Source organism: Clavelina lepadiformis, chromosome 4 (genome assembly GCF_947623445.1).
Source record: "Clavelina lepadiformis chromosome 4, kaClaLepa1.1, whole genome shotgun sequence".
Classification (NCBI taxonomy): Eukaryota; Metazoa; Chordata; class Ascidiacea; order Aplousobranchia; family Clavelinidae; genus Clavelina; species Clavelina lepadiformis.
In genome coordinates, this window is record NC_135243.1 from 23152235 (window position 1) to 23165231 (window position 12997).

A 12997-nucleotide genomic window follows, 5' to 3' on the forward strand; every position below is an offset into this window, starting at 1 on the left:
AAAGAAATTCGCAAAAATAGTCTTTATTATGAAAAGTTAAACGTTCAAATGTTAAGCACGATGGGTTGTGTACTACCAAGTACACTTAATATTACAACAGCAAGCTTGTGCACAGGAATAATTACGACGTAGTGGTTTACCAGTGACAGATTACTTCCGCTTTTTGCCACAATCTCAAACGTATCAAAATGCTTAGATGTGGACTGCTTGCAGTTAGATCTTTATTAAGATTGTTAACCATAGCATCAGTACGTAATTCCATTCGAAATTGTTACAGGTGCTAAGTCATTGCTCTTGCAATTTTTAGTGCCGATAACTTTACGTAAATCGTATCGTTACGCTTTTCTCAGATTTTTGCGTCATGCCAGTTCCGCTCAACCGTGACTTGTTGAAATCAGCCATGCATAACACCTCAATTTATCGCACCAGGTCATGCAAGAGTGAGTGTATTTAAGCGCAAACATAAAGCACACAATAGGAATATGAAACGTTGAAATGAAACAACTCCACTTGCTGGACGACGCCACATGTTGCAAAGTGGTCCTTTTCAGCTACATTGAAGATACCAACGATGAAACATGCAAAAATGATGATGTTTTGAAGATCTTTTTGCAGTGTCTTGTAAATATTTTATCGATTTACTCAAGTTTAAAAAATGCAGCTGTAATAAGTGTGGCGCCGCCATGATCAGAGCTATTAGTGATTGCAAAAAAAAACAGGAATTGAGAAGAAAATGGGCAATAACAGGTTAATCTGCGCCAGAATATTGTAACTGGAAGTTTCAATAACATTGTCTTCAGTTCTTCTCAAACTGGGCTTTACGAAAACTCATGTCACAAATAAACCATGCTTTGAATGAATCAAACGAAACCACATATAAAATCTGAAAAGAATTTTTATCATGACGATCATACCTTACGGCCTTCCATTATGAAAACCTTTGCATTAGAAGTTGAAGGCATGTGTCGCAGGCACTCAAATAACAAAATGCATACAGGATTATGATAAAATAAAAAATAACACAAACTGATTATTGTATGACAATGGATGAAATAAATAAAAACAGTACATCATCAACTTTTTACACATGCATTTTGGAATTGTTAGTGACTTTGGTGCAAAAAATTTCAATTATTACATAATAACAAAACAATTCAAAAGAATACCAACAAATTTATTTGTCTAAGAATGTAAGATTTACTATGACTCACTTCTCTAGAACTTAGTGACAATTGCAAGATATACAAATACATAACCTTATCTATAACACCTCCTAGATGTGTTAAGTCGTTTAGTGTCAGTAGTGCATAACAAAGGCACCAAGTTTAAGTGTTCGATAAGCAAGTAGGCACCCTACCAATAAACTGAGACATTATTTCTTACAAGAGAGAAGTTGCCAGCACGAAAAGCCGTGACTTTGCTGCGTAAAACACACGCTACTGTAAATTTAACCCAGGTTGTGTTGTGAGATTAGTAGTGTTCTGAAATTATTATCGACGTAACCTCGGATGCTGCATGCAAGCGTGTAGATTATCGAGGGCAACAAAAACTAAATTTGAGAAAAGTTATTGCGGCACATAAGGTGAGGTTAGCTTTGTTAGGCTTTCGGGCCTGCCGGCTTCCACATCATAGCCCCGACAGACGGGGCAGGTCTAGACATTGGAAGGGGTGGCGGGCTTGGTGTATCGATATCGTGGTCACTTTTGTGGTCGTGACTGTGTTTCGATTTTCGCATCGACGCCTTACGCCATAGTGCTATGTTTTGAAAAACCGACTCTGTCCGATTGAGTTTGGTGGATCGGGAACTCCCGTTACCGTTGGAACTTCTCTGGTCGTTGGAACTACTACTGTTAGCCCTCTGTCTTACATCGGGGCCGCTTTCCCTGTCGTGACCCGCGTGGGACTTTTTATGAGCTCCTAATTTATCTGAAAACCTTTTGAAGATATCCTCTGAAATGGCGGGATTAATGCGGTTCCCGCAGTGAAAGTGGTACCTCCAATTGGCTAGTTTAGACTCATAACCGTTCTTACTTTGCAGTGGAAGGGAAACGGTCTTCAAGTAGTGGATTGCGAGTCGGCCACTGTAATCTCGGATATTTGCATCGGCGTCTGCCTCAAGACAATCACAATTATAATGCTAATTATGACATATTTGTTTAAGATTGATTGAAAATAAATTAATTAAACAGGTAATATTTCTAATCAATTAACTTAATTCATATCATTTATGTCGTTTCTATGGATCGATACATTTTTGTCTAATAAAGCAGAATTACTTTGCTCAGAAAAAATGACAAAATCTACCATTTTCCAGAAGAAGGGTCAATACGTTTTCATGTCCGTGCATTGCAGCAAAATGCAATGGTGTGTATCCCTGAAAATATGAAAAGTTTGACAAGCAACCAAAGCTATAAAAAGTTTTCACTCTTTTTTATTTCTGCGTTTTTACATAAACATAAAAATAGATTTTCTTCAAAAATAGGAATAAAACGAAAGAAACTGTCCCTCAAAAAGCTCACCCCATTCTGTTGTCGAATTGAAGCAGCGAGACAACATGTATAAAAAAAGATAACTTTCAACTATCATTAAATATATTTCATTACATTATACATCTAAAACGTGCAATGTAAATGCTATAACTAAACACTTGTATCTATACATTGTATGTGCGAAGCAAAAGCGTTCTGACACAAAGTCAAGATTCAAATGAAAAACGCAACTCACCGAACGAGCGTTGATGTCGACTTTTTGGTCAATGAGCATATGAACCATATCAATGTTTCCCTTCTTAGCAGCCCAGTGCAAGGCAGTCTAAAGCCATAAAAAAAGTATAATAAATAAGTCATATTTATAAGCATCTCTTGTGATGTTCAGGGAACTTCTGCAACTACATGTACCGCTATGCTACACAGTGATATCGTCAATTTAAAGGTTTTTCAACCAGGAACTAATTCATAAAGCGGCTTCATATAATTTAACTTGCAATCATTATAAAGAAAATACTTCACTTACATACTAAACCGGTAGTAATTTATGTTGAAGGATTGATGTTATGAGCAAGGTCACATGTAAAATAAAAAAATACAAATTCTAATTAATAGCAAGCAAGTATCGTGATTTGTAATAATATGATAATAATGAACAGCAAAATAAAACACTAGACACTAGAGTATAAAGAAGAGCAATACTTACGCCCTGTTCCGTTGAATTGAAGTATCCAGTTGCCAAAATAAAAAGAAGGATTAGTGCATGATATTACGCAATATTATACTACAGAGCTACATAAAACATGAGCGTTTAACTCGCCTATGTTTCTTTTTATTATTATTACAAGTATGTAGAAATAACACTTATCGAATTTTCCACAAGAAATTCAAGTAAAACTTCAACTTACCAGGACGAAATCCTACAAAAAATCAAACATAAACAACTTTTCATTGTATAAACGTGAAATACTACTGTAGTAGCAAAAAAATGGAAGCAGAACACCTATATTTATATAAACATGACAATTTCATAAACACAATTGCACGCATTGATATTAATACATGCTACAGTAGAATGGTTACAACAAATTTGAGATTTTTAACTTTAATTCTATAAATTACTTAACAGCAATCACCTTTCTATCAGCAAGAGTTTGGTCGACGTTCAGTAGCTTTCGCATCTCCACAAGACTACCTTTACTTGATTGAATAATCCAGGCTTTTTCATTTATGTCCAACTGAGCATAAAATCACATCAATGCAAAAATTCATTAATAACACCAACAGGGCTTCCAATTTGTTTTCATTCTTTGCACTCCTTACACAAAGTAATATGTTAAATGCTAATAAGTAGAATCAAGGGCGGACATACTGCAGCTCTTTTGCTATTTAAATAATTGTTTACTTCTAAAAAAAAATAAACATTTTATTTTTGCACTGTTTACTGTTTTTTTTGTTAATTTGAAGCCTAACTGTGTCTCAGTTAATTAAAATGCAGCTTTCCACTAAAGAAATCTTCACCCACCCTTGAGTGGTAAAGTACTTTGAGATTTCGCACCCTTTAAATTTCTAAAGTTATCATCCCACACCATTCCGGGGTAGGAAACCCCTACGCTAAGGCAATAATTACTAAGTCATTCTAGTCATTCAAAGTGTTATTAAGTTATCCGAACTAAATTAATCAAACTACAACTTGATAGTTGATACAAACAACTAAAAGTTTTACCACAACATTAGGTAAAGGTCGTTCTTCATCATAATCTTGCTCCTCTCCCTACAATCAACAACCACAGGTCAGCAACTAATTTTAATACAATATAAAGCGGCCTGTGTCTATGGCCATAATACTGAGTATTGTTCTTCACAGCACACGCTGCTTGTAGTTGTGATATTAGACATATAATGAAATAACATGATGCAACATTTCTAAGTACCTATACTCATAGACAGTTATGTTTAGTGGGGTCATTCAGATGACTTAACCACTTAGTTTTGGAATCATTTAAAACACCAACAGGGAAAACCATGACACTAACATGACTTAAATAATATTAATTGCAAAGTTGGAAATAGGATAAAGTTACCTTGCTGTCGAGGGATTTTTCGGATAAAGCGAGGGACGCCGAATCTTCATTCAACCTCTGTTTGTTTTGGAAATTCTGGCGAACTCGTTCAACCGAACCAACATAGCTTCCCTGCAAGCAACAACATATCATACACTCCATGAATTTAGCAGGTAATAGTAGTTTACTACCTTTGGTAGTAGAACAACTAAAAGTTCAGATTATAATAAGTTTAGTTGTGGTTGATGTTCTGTTTTATAACATGCTTAGATCAGTCTTCGTCACACGCTTTGTCAAAAACATTTAAAAAAGTGTTAGGGATGTTTTCAAAAAAGTTTTGTTGTAATAATGGTCATCCATGACTCAAGTTTACTTAATAGCACAGCGCAATTGCACATATTTCCGTTACTTACTTTTCTCCAAATGCTTTTTGGACGAGACAAACGTTTTTCTGCACTGAGAACAGTACTGTGACTACTGGCACGTAAACGAACGACAAAATTGCCGTCAGTTTCTGGGGCTTGCATCGTATTCATCCCTTCGATTTTTTGGCAAATTACAGTTGTCAAAATGGCTTATTTACATGCCTCACAACTTCTGTATTAACTTACTATATTGCAGTAATCAAAATTTAACCTGTCACTGAGTTTAGTTCTTAAGAGGGTGTTTGACAGAATAGCATTTTCCTGTATAAATTCTCAATTACTTGCATAGCCTGTATGTTAAATCTTTACAAAGAAAAGTAGTGTCTTAAAAAACATTAAAATCTTTCCTAGAAAACCACTAGTTTTGCTTCATGAAATGACAACTGCCCTTGTGTTGAACACAACTTAAAATAAAACAATGTCTGTAGCATGTTGTAGCGCTATATTGTCAGAATGCTTTTATACTTTTGATAGATTCATAATCTACCACATGGGATGCAGTTGACTGACTCTCAATGACACTTAAATAAACTTGAATGGGGAATAATTCATGAGCAGGAAAAATTCTATCCAGCTTAAATTAAGGCTGGCTTCTAAATCAACACTATATGTGTGCCATACAATAAAAAAATTACAACCTGTTAAAACCAAATACATGGTTATTTTTCCCTCAAAGGTCACACTAGACTCCAACCGGTGTTCAAAATGAAATGCAATACAATGGTCTAAAAATCTAACACAAAAGAAGATTAACTAAAATACTTACAGAAATACAGAACCTTAGATCTTATAACTCCATATCAACTATGTATAACTTTCCAATTAACTTTTGAAAGCTACGAAACACCTTTAAAATACATAACGGAATTGCAAGTTTTGCTGCACTTTTTCAAGTTAAAAACATATAGTTCTTCAAAAAACTATTATGCACTTTGTTGAACATTTTAGAACTGGTTCTACAGTACGCTATCTCTCTTATTGCTGAAACTTTTCTAATTCAAGAATACTGTCGTAATTTTCTAACCTTCAAAACTAGAATGCAAAAAGTCACAGCATTTCACGAGGTAGTAGATGAAAAAAATTAATTTGGGACCAGTCTGAAGAAATAGATGTGCTTAAAGATTCTTTAAGCTATTTCCAAACAGCAAGCCGCACACAAACAAACCCAGAGCCTATGCTTCCCATTCAGGTCTTGTGGCTCGATATCATTATAATTGACACAATAAGGAAGACGTGGGAACCATGAGTTGCGTTTATATATAATTGTAATAATGATTCAGTGAACCTTTTGTTATCATGCTAATATAGTATAGTGCACAAGTTGCATGCATATAGGTAAATATAAATTCAATACTACAGTAGCATGCTGTTAGAGTCAAGTGCATGACTGTTAACTGCATGTCATACAGCCATATATATATCTCACATCTCAATCTAAGGTATGTTATACCAAAGTGCATGCTAAATATATTATAACTTGTGTTATGTATATACAGTATACATAGATATTTATATATATACGTATGTAATAAATTTTATAATGTTATGATCATTGATGTAATATTTATAATGTTATAAGTTAAATAATACAGACTCACAATATACGTAAGCTTGCTAACTTTAAGTTGGTATAGCGTAACTGATTTCACAATGTATTTAGAGACATTTTCTAGGACCAATTACATGAATACATTACCGAGTAGATAACATGAACTTTCAAATTAAACAAAGTGATGGAACTTATCAAAATGCCACCGTTATTAAAATACACAAAATAAAACTCATGCACAGTGCTGCCTTGTAAACTACACTGCAAGACACACAAGATAACATATGAAGTTTCAGGTATTTAATATGAAACTCGAGGAAATGATTAATTAAAAATGGCCATAAATAGGAGTTGTGTGTCAACTTACTTGCATTACGCTTACTGGTCGGGTGCGAGCAATCCTTTGTTCAGCGGGCGCGTTTTGCAAGGAGGCTTTAACACGCTCGAGTGAGGACATTCTCTTCACAAACAGAAACCAGGAGAAATTATATATAAGTCAAATTAAGGTTTAAGAGTGAAGGAAATAATTGATTAAGAATAACTCTAATACTGATTGAATGCAAGCTTAATTACAGTTGAACATTTGAACCAAAACACCAGCGAACTAATTAAATAATAAAACTTGTATTAGAACTGAAGCCTAATACCTCATAATGCAGAGACAATATAATATTCCCAGCACACCACACCATTGTGAAAATTATGCATAACATAATACACCAGCGGCAAATTACAAGCTAATGGTTCTACGATTGTAGTAACCAAGACAACCCATTATGATATAACTGAAGTCAGTGCAGTCCATATAATGTTGAAGGCTCATTATATGGTGCTAGTAAACAAGCAATGCTAGGGCTGGTAAAAATTAATAATTATCTATATATATATATAAACACAAAACAGTAGCTCTCAGGGCCAGCAACCTCATGGGAATAATTATGTGCAGTGTTTTTGGAGGTCCCATTTTTTTGCACCATAAACGATTAATATGATTAATTTATCATCATTATCGTCCAAGTTTTACTGGTCAGACAATGTGTTTTTCCTGTTGTTTTTTCATAACCTGACAAGCAGTTAATGCATTGGGCAAAAGCATATTTGGCCACAAGATATAACAGTTGAGAGCCACTGAGACAAAATTTACCGAATACACTTGATTTCTAGAAGTATAGAAAGCTACTCTAACAATCGACTCGAATATTAAAACCAATCAAAACAATATTTTTCTAAAGAATAGACTCACATGGTCAAGATTAGGTGAAGGAGGAACATTCTCTTTTCTCTCCTTTTTCTTCCTCATAAGCACAGAGGAAGGAGCAGTAAATGTTGAATTGTCAACATGAGGTTGTGATTTTGCTGCAGGTGCCGTCTTTTCTTCTGCTAGTAGTAAAAATGCGTTCAAAATCTCTCACGCATGAAGAGACTCAAATGATAGTTTCAAATCTCTCTAACACAGGTACAGTTAAGAAAAAATCGAAAGCTATATTTTACTAGAGCTGGCAGTCTGTAACAAGCACAATACATCAGCCATAAGTATGGGTATGCACAACGTAAAGATATATCCTTGGTTTGAATTGTAATGAGATATACAAGGCATCAGTTTTCACCTGTGCGAGTAGTTTCACTCTGACCAGCTCTTGACTGTTTTCTGGGAGATGTTTGCTTCTTAGGAGATGCAGCAGCACCCTGAGGTGCTTCCACAGGAGCAGACATGGACGCATGAGTTGTTTCTAGCTTATGTGAAGGATCTTTTCTGTGTTTTGAAGGTGAAAGCTCTTTGGGCTCTGTAGGTTGGGAAGACGTCGCTTTTTGTTTCGGCGAAAGCTGATGTTGCGAACTTTTCTTAGACTTGTGTTCTCCATTATGGGATGCTGGAGAGGAGGATCGGTCATGTTTGGAGGTCCTGGATGAAGAATGAGTCGAATGTTCTGATTCGTCTGCATAAGGCATCTCTTCTGGGCTGGTGAAGCTCATCTCATGAGAACTCTTTGGTTCTAAAATGATCATTAGATGTTTAATCGTTTGTTTAAATATAATTTCACTTGTTAACAAAAAGTTATTAGTTTAACTCTACTGTACACAATCCGATGAAAACTTACTAAGTTAACTAAATGGTTCATTGCTAGCAATAAATAGTTTAATATTAAAAATATAATAAATAATTCGGTATATACAATAACTATTAATAAATAACCTTCGCATGCTTACAAAAGGCACAAAAAATGTTCCCTACCATTTATTGATTTGCTTGGTGAGTTGGTCGAGTCGGCTGGTGGAGTTAATGGTGGGACTCCATCACCAGAAATTTCACTGGCAGAAGATGCTGCGGAGAGCGATGAACGATATTTTTTTTTGAGTTGAACATATTTTTCACCCTATTTAAGACAGAAGGTGAAAGGGAGCTAGCTACTTTTCAAATTTTTCATGCACATTTTAACAATATTCAAAAAGGTTAAAATAGTAGAGCTATGTTATGTGTAAAAATTATACAGTACACATAAACACAAGTGATAGAGTACTGATATGTTCATATTCCTTAAAACAAATTCTGCAGAAATGGTATATATCAAGACAACAACAAAAAATTACGTTTTCCGTTTTGACAACTGCAACTGTATTGACACACTCTTTAAATTTCTGCCGTGCTGAATCTGGAACACATGGATGTGCTATTTTATTAATGATAACTCATAACATAACAGACATGGCACACCAAATCCATGACCCGTACTGGTACCACATGCACATCGTCTATCTGTAATTTTTATCGCAAACTCATCCAAACAGGTACAGCAGTAATGTAATGTTAGATAATTTTTCATGTTTTAATGATTTTGTAATTCATAAACATGTAACAAAATCACAACACTAATCATAAACATAAAACTATGTTAAACAAATCAATTAGATAAATATATTGAGATGTAGATATATATACATGTATATTACTACAAAGTAATGGGAGCTTAATGGCACGCCCAGCCAGGAATTAAGACTTCAAAGAAAGAATAGTAAAGTGAGCTTTATATGTATATATGTAGGAAAAAATACAATAAAACACCTTTTGTTTCAGGATTATTCAACACCTTCTTGAAGTGGGAAACAAGAATGGTGTTCTTCACTTTTCCCCCATGGTCAGTAATAAATTGGCAAACAGCCTCCACTGTAATGTCAAGACTCATCTTCAAAATGTCTTTTCACAAGTCCAACCAACTTTTCCTACATTTATAAAGTTGATGCACAAGCACTGAAAGTGATTCAATTCACAATAAAAAGTTTCTGTGAGGGAGTTTTTATCAAGCATATTGGAAAATTGGAATAATAGGCTTAGTAAATGAGAAACTGACATGACAAGCTACTCATTGCCCCAGGACAACTTTTTCCAATGGACCCCATATTAAGGCAAGTTGCAAAGACCGGGTCTGTATTTCATGGTAGGATTCATCGAGATCTTGGGTGTGCACACTTGGCCAACTCAAATGTGGATTTTGTCTAGCCAAGCGTGTACCTATTCAATCTTTCTCCAGTGCATTTATATGCTATAAGTTGTTGTAACTATAAACTTATTTAACACCTAATGAAACAATTTCAGCTGGATAAATTTTCATCGATTCTTGTCGCAATTTGCTGATTTGACCAATCAGTATACATGGCTAAATGGATCAAGCCAGCCTTGCTCATACATCACGCTTCAGTGATTCTAAACAATTTTCAAAGTTTTACTTTTTCACCGCTATGATCATGTCTTTGATTCATGATTTGTGCAAAACATTGTAGCACCTCGCTTGTTCACACCGCTTTAAAACATAACTCTACAGTTTACGCAGCTTAGAAGTATATAACAATTTAACAAATCTATCTATGAAAGGGTAAATTTATTTTATAAACTACTAAACTGATATATATTTGGTTCTCAAAATAAGACGCCAAGTGGGCAAAAATGTACCAGAAGTTTATCCTGGAAGCGCAGTTGCCACGAAATACAGATCAGCCAGCGACCAAATCTATGTCACAAATTTTGTAGATAGATCTGCACATATATAGCCTATATATGACATATTCATTTGCTAGATTTAAAGTTGCTAAAGTTGGCTGTTTCTGGATGAGAAATCTCTCACAGTAGCCATTATACAAGCAATTAAATTCAACCCCCACCCCACTTCGCAAATTTTCCAATCTGGTTGATATGTATAGCCTAGTCCAGCGTGGTCCAACTTCTTTTCATCGCGGGCCAAAATCAGAAATTTTTTTTATCTTGCGGGCCAATGTTTTTAAATTAGAACTGAAGAAATGTGAAATTAGAACTGAAAAACAATGTGATATTGATATTAGAACTGAAATTAGAATAGTTCAAAATTTAGCTATTAAATGCTGATCAATGTGACATCTGCGGTCGAGGTTCTTCCTCGACAATAGCGACTATCAAAGCTGACTATCAGTTCGCGGGCCAAAAAATCGGTGCTCGCGGGCCAACTTTGGCCCGCGGGCCTGCAGTTGGACCACGCTGGCCTAGTCCATCATTTTTACTAAGTTGCATGCAGGGGGAAGAAATGAGTTCTAAAGAGCACCAGCAATGCACAACCAAGTGATGCATGTGTTTTTTAAACACTAACCTAGGACCTAATCTTTCATCAATACACTTGCTTGTTAAATTGAGAATTGGTACACAAATACTCGATTTTAGTTATTTAGGGTTTAATTGGAATTAGATTTAGACTGGAATGTAGTTTTACGTTGAGTTTAAGTTACTATGTTATAACATTTAAGTTAGGTTAACAAAAAAGTGCAAAAAGAGCATCGAACACACGATTGTTCTGGTGAAATAGTGGCAGCCATTCAGATATAACCGCACTGTATTTCGTGGCAGCTGCAAACCCAAGATATTCCTCACCCATACAGCCAATATTTAAACGTACGAAACATAAATATTATTCTTATATATTATTCTTATATAATATTCTTTTCTAACCTGCTACTGATGACGTCACGAACAGAGAAGTTCTGTTACTGAAACTGCAAGCAGTAGCAGGGCCCCATTGGAAAACAGCAGGCTGCTATCTAACAATAGCGTCCACACTTTTAGTTACCAACCTGCTTAAAAATTTCAAAAAGAATCGATGAAAAGTTATCGAGCCCAGAGGATTTTTTGATAAAGTGTTACCGGTATGTTAGGTTAGGTAAATATATAGCCTAATTACAATTACAAGTACAAGTAGGCCTATTAGCTTGGATTTGAACTGAACAAAGATTGAACAGGTGCACACCTGCACACTTAAGTTACCGGGTCTAAACACCTGAGACCTCAGCGGATCCTGCAATGAAATACGGACAGAGATATGGGCTAGAGTCTAGCCCTACCAAATTCTATCCAAGGTCTAGCCGCTAGACCTTCACTGACACCTTCGACCTTCACCGTCCAGTGCCTGCCGACCTTATCTCGTCTGACTGTTAGCACGGAGGTACTTAAAACACGGATTCCAAACGGAGTTTTTCCGACATACCAATGCTGTAGAAATTGAAAAACAAATTCTTTCTGCCTATCGAAAAGAGGTCATTTCAGCGCTCGTCTTTACGGATTTTTTAAACTTCATTCATCTTTTGCAAAGAAAAGAGCTGTCAAGCTAACTTTTGTTCGTTGCCAACCATAAAAAAGTTAAGGATATTTGAAAAAAACTTTTACATTTTTCTCTTAGGCACTAGTTGTGTTTACTAAATTAACTAAAATATTCTCGATAAAAGAAGAATCTTCTACAATAGAGAAACCGAGACGAAAGTTGCACAGTTTTCGAAAACAGAAGTGACGTCACCACTCGCTAAAATTATCCTCCAACTTAAACCACTTTTGGGCAGCGTTGACACAAGATGGAACTTATAGCCTATAAGTTAGTCTATAGGCCTAATCCTGTTGCATTAAAATCTTGAAAATTTCACTTGACATGAATTGAAAGTAAAAATTAAAAAATCAGCTGAACCGACTTTGTTGAATCCCCCAAACTAAAAAAAGGGAATCCCAATTAAGCTTCTTGTCGTCCTCCATGTTTGTGTATAATTCTACGGTATTGCACTTCCTGCAAAAGATATCTATTACCATGCAATATAAATTGCAACGTTAAAAGCAGTAAATTTTCATTTTCAACAACAAATGTTTAGCTAATTTAATTTGTTCATTATCTAAAAAAAGTAAGTTTTGACCGTAGTAGGGGAATTTCGTCTGGTGCTTCCAAAGTAGGGTTTGTGAAACGGTTTAAGGGTTCCGCTACAGAAAAGTTCTCAAGTTTTTCCCCAATCGATGGCATAGAAAACGTACTCTTTAAGACTGATGCTTTAAATTTATTGATTTGGTATTTAAACTAGACACAATTTTGCTTGATTATGACATAATAATTTCATTTCTACCACAGTTAACAATACTTTAGCTTACAGCTTTGTTAATTTTACAGCTTGCTATTTTTACAGGGCATCAAATTCTTAAAA

At 35.2% G+C, this 12997-nt stretch overlaps 1 protein-coding gene and 1 long non-coding RNA gene across 2 annotated transcripts; both read right to left on the bottom strand.

Moving 5' to 3' along the window:
* Positions 1-430: 430 nt before the first annotated feature.
* LOC143452558 (uncharacterized) lies at positions 431-9792 on the bottom strand. The gene is made up of 14 exons (XM_076953585.1): positions 9585-9792; positions 9113-9174; positions 8757-8898; positions 8131-8517; positions 7767-7903; positions 6891-6983; positions 4571-4681; positions 4213-4260; positions 3623-3724; positions 3395-3406; positions 2725-2811; positions 2520-2525; positions 2305-2374; positions 431-2109 (listed from the first exon to the last, which is right to left on the bottom strand). The coding sequence occupies exons 1-14, from the start codon at positions 9703-9705 to the stop codon at positions 1598-1600; spliced, it is 1890 nt and encodes a 629-aa protein (XP_076809700.1). The 5' UTR covers positions 9706-9792; the 3' UTR covers positions 431-1597.
* A 718-nt stretch (positions 9793-10510) lies between these two features.
* On the bottom strand, positions 10511-11870 carry LOC143452559 (uncharacterized). Its single transcript, XR_013115058.1, has 3 exons — positions 11788-11870; positions 11493-11614; positions 10511-10553 (listed from the first exon to the last, which is right to left on the bottom strand). It is a non-coding gene; the product is annotated as an uncharacterized LOC143452559 (long non-coding RNA).
* Between the last annotated feature and the right edge of the window lie 1127 nt (positions 11871-12997).

What these genes read in the sequence shown, in the direction of transcription:
- LOC143452558 (XM_076953585.1), bottom strand. Translation starts at nt 9,705, where the DNA reads ATGAGTCTTGACATTACAGTGGAGGCTGTTTGCCAATTTATTACTGAC. An exon ending in CAGTTGTCAAAACGGAAAAC is followed by an intron (nt 8,899 to 9,112) that starts GTAATTTTTTGT and finishes TGTCTTAAATAG; the next exon opens with GGTGAAAAATATGTTCAACT. An exon ending in GACCAGTAAGCGTAATGCAA is followed by an intron (nt 4,682 to 6,890) that starts GTAAGTTGACAC and finishes TGTTGCTTGCAG; the next exon opens with GGAAGCTATGTTGGTTCGGT.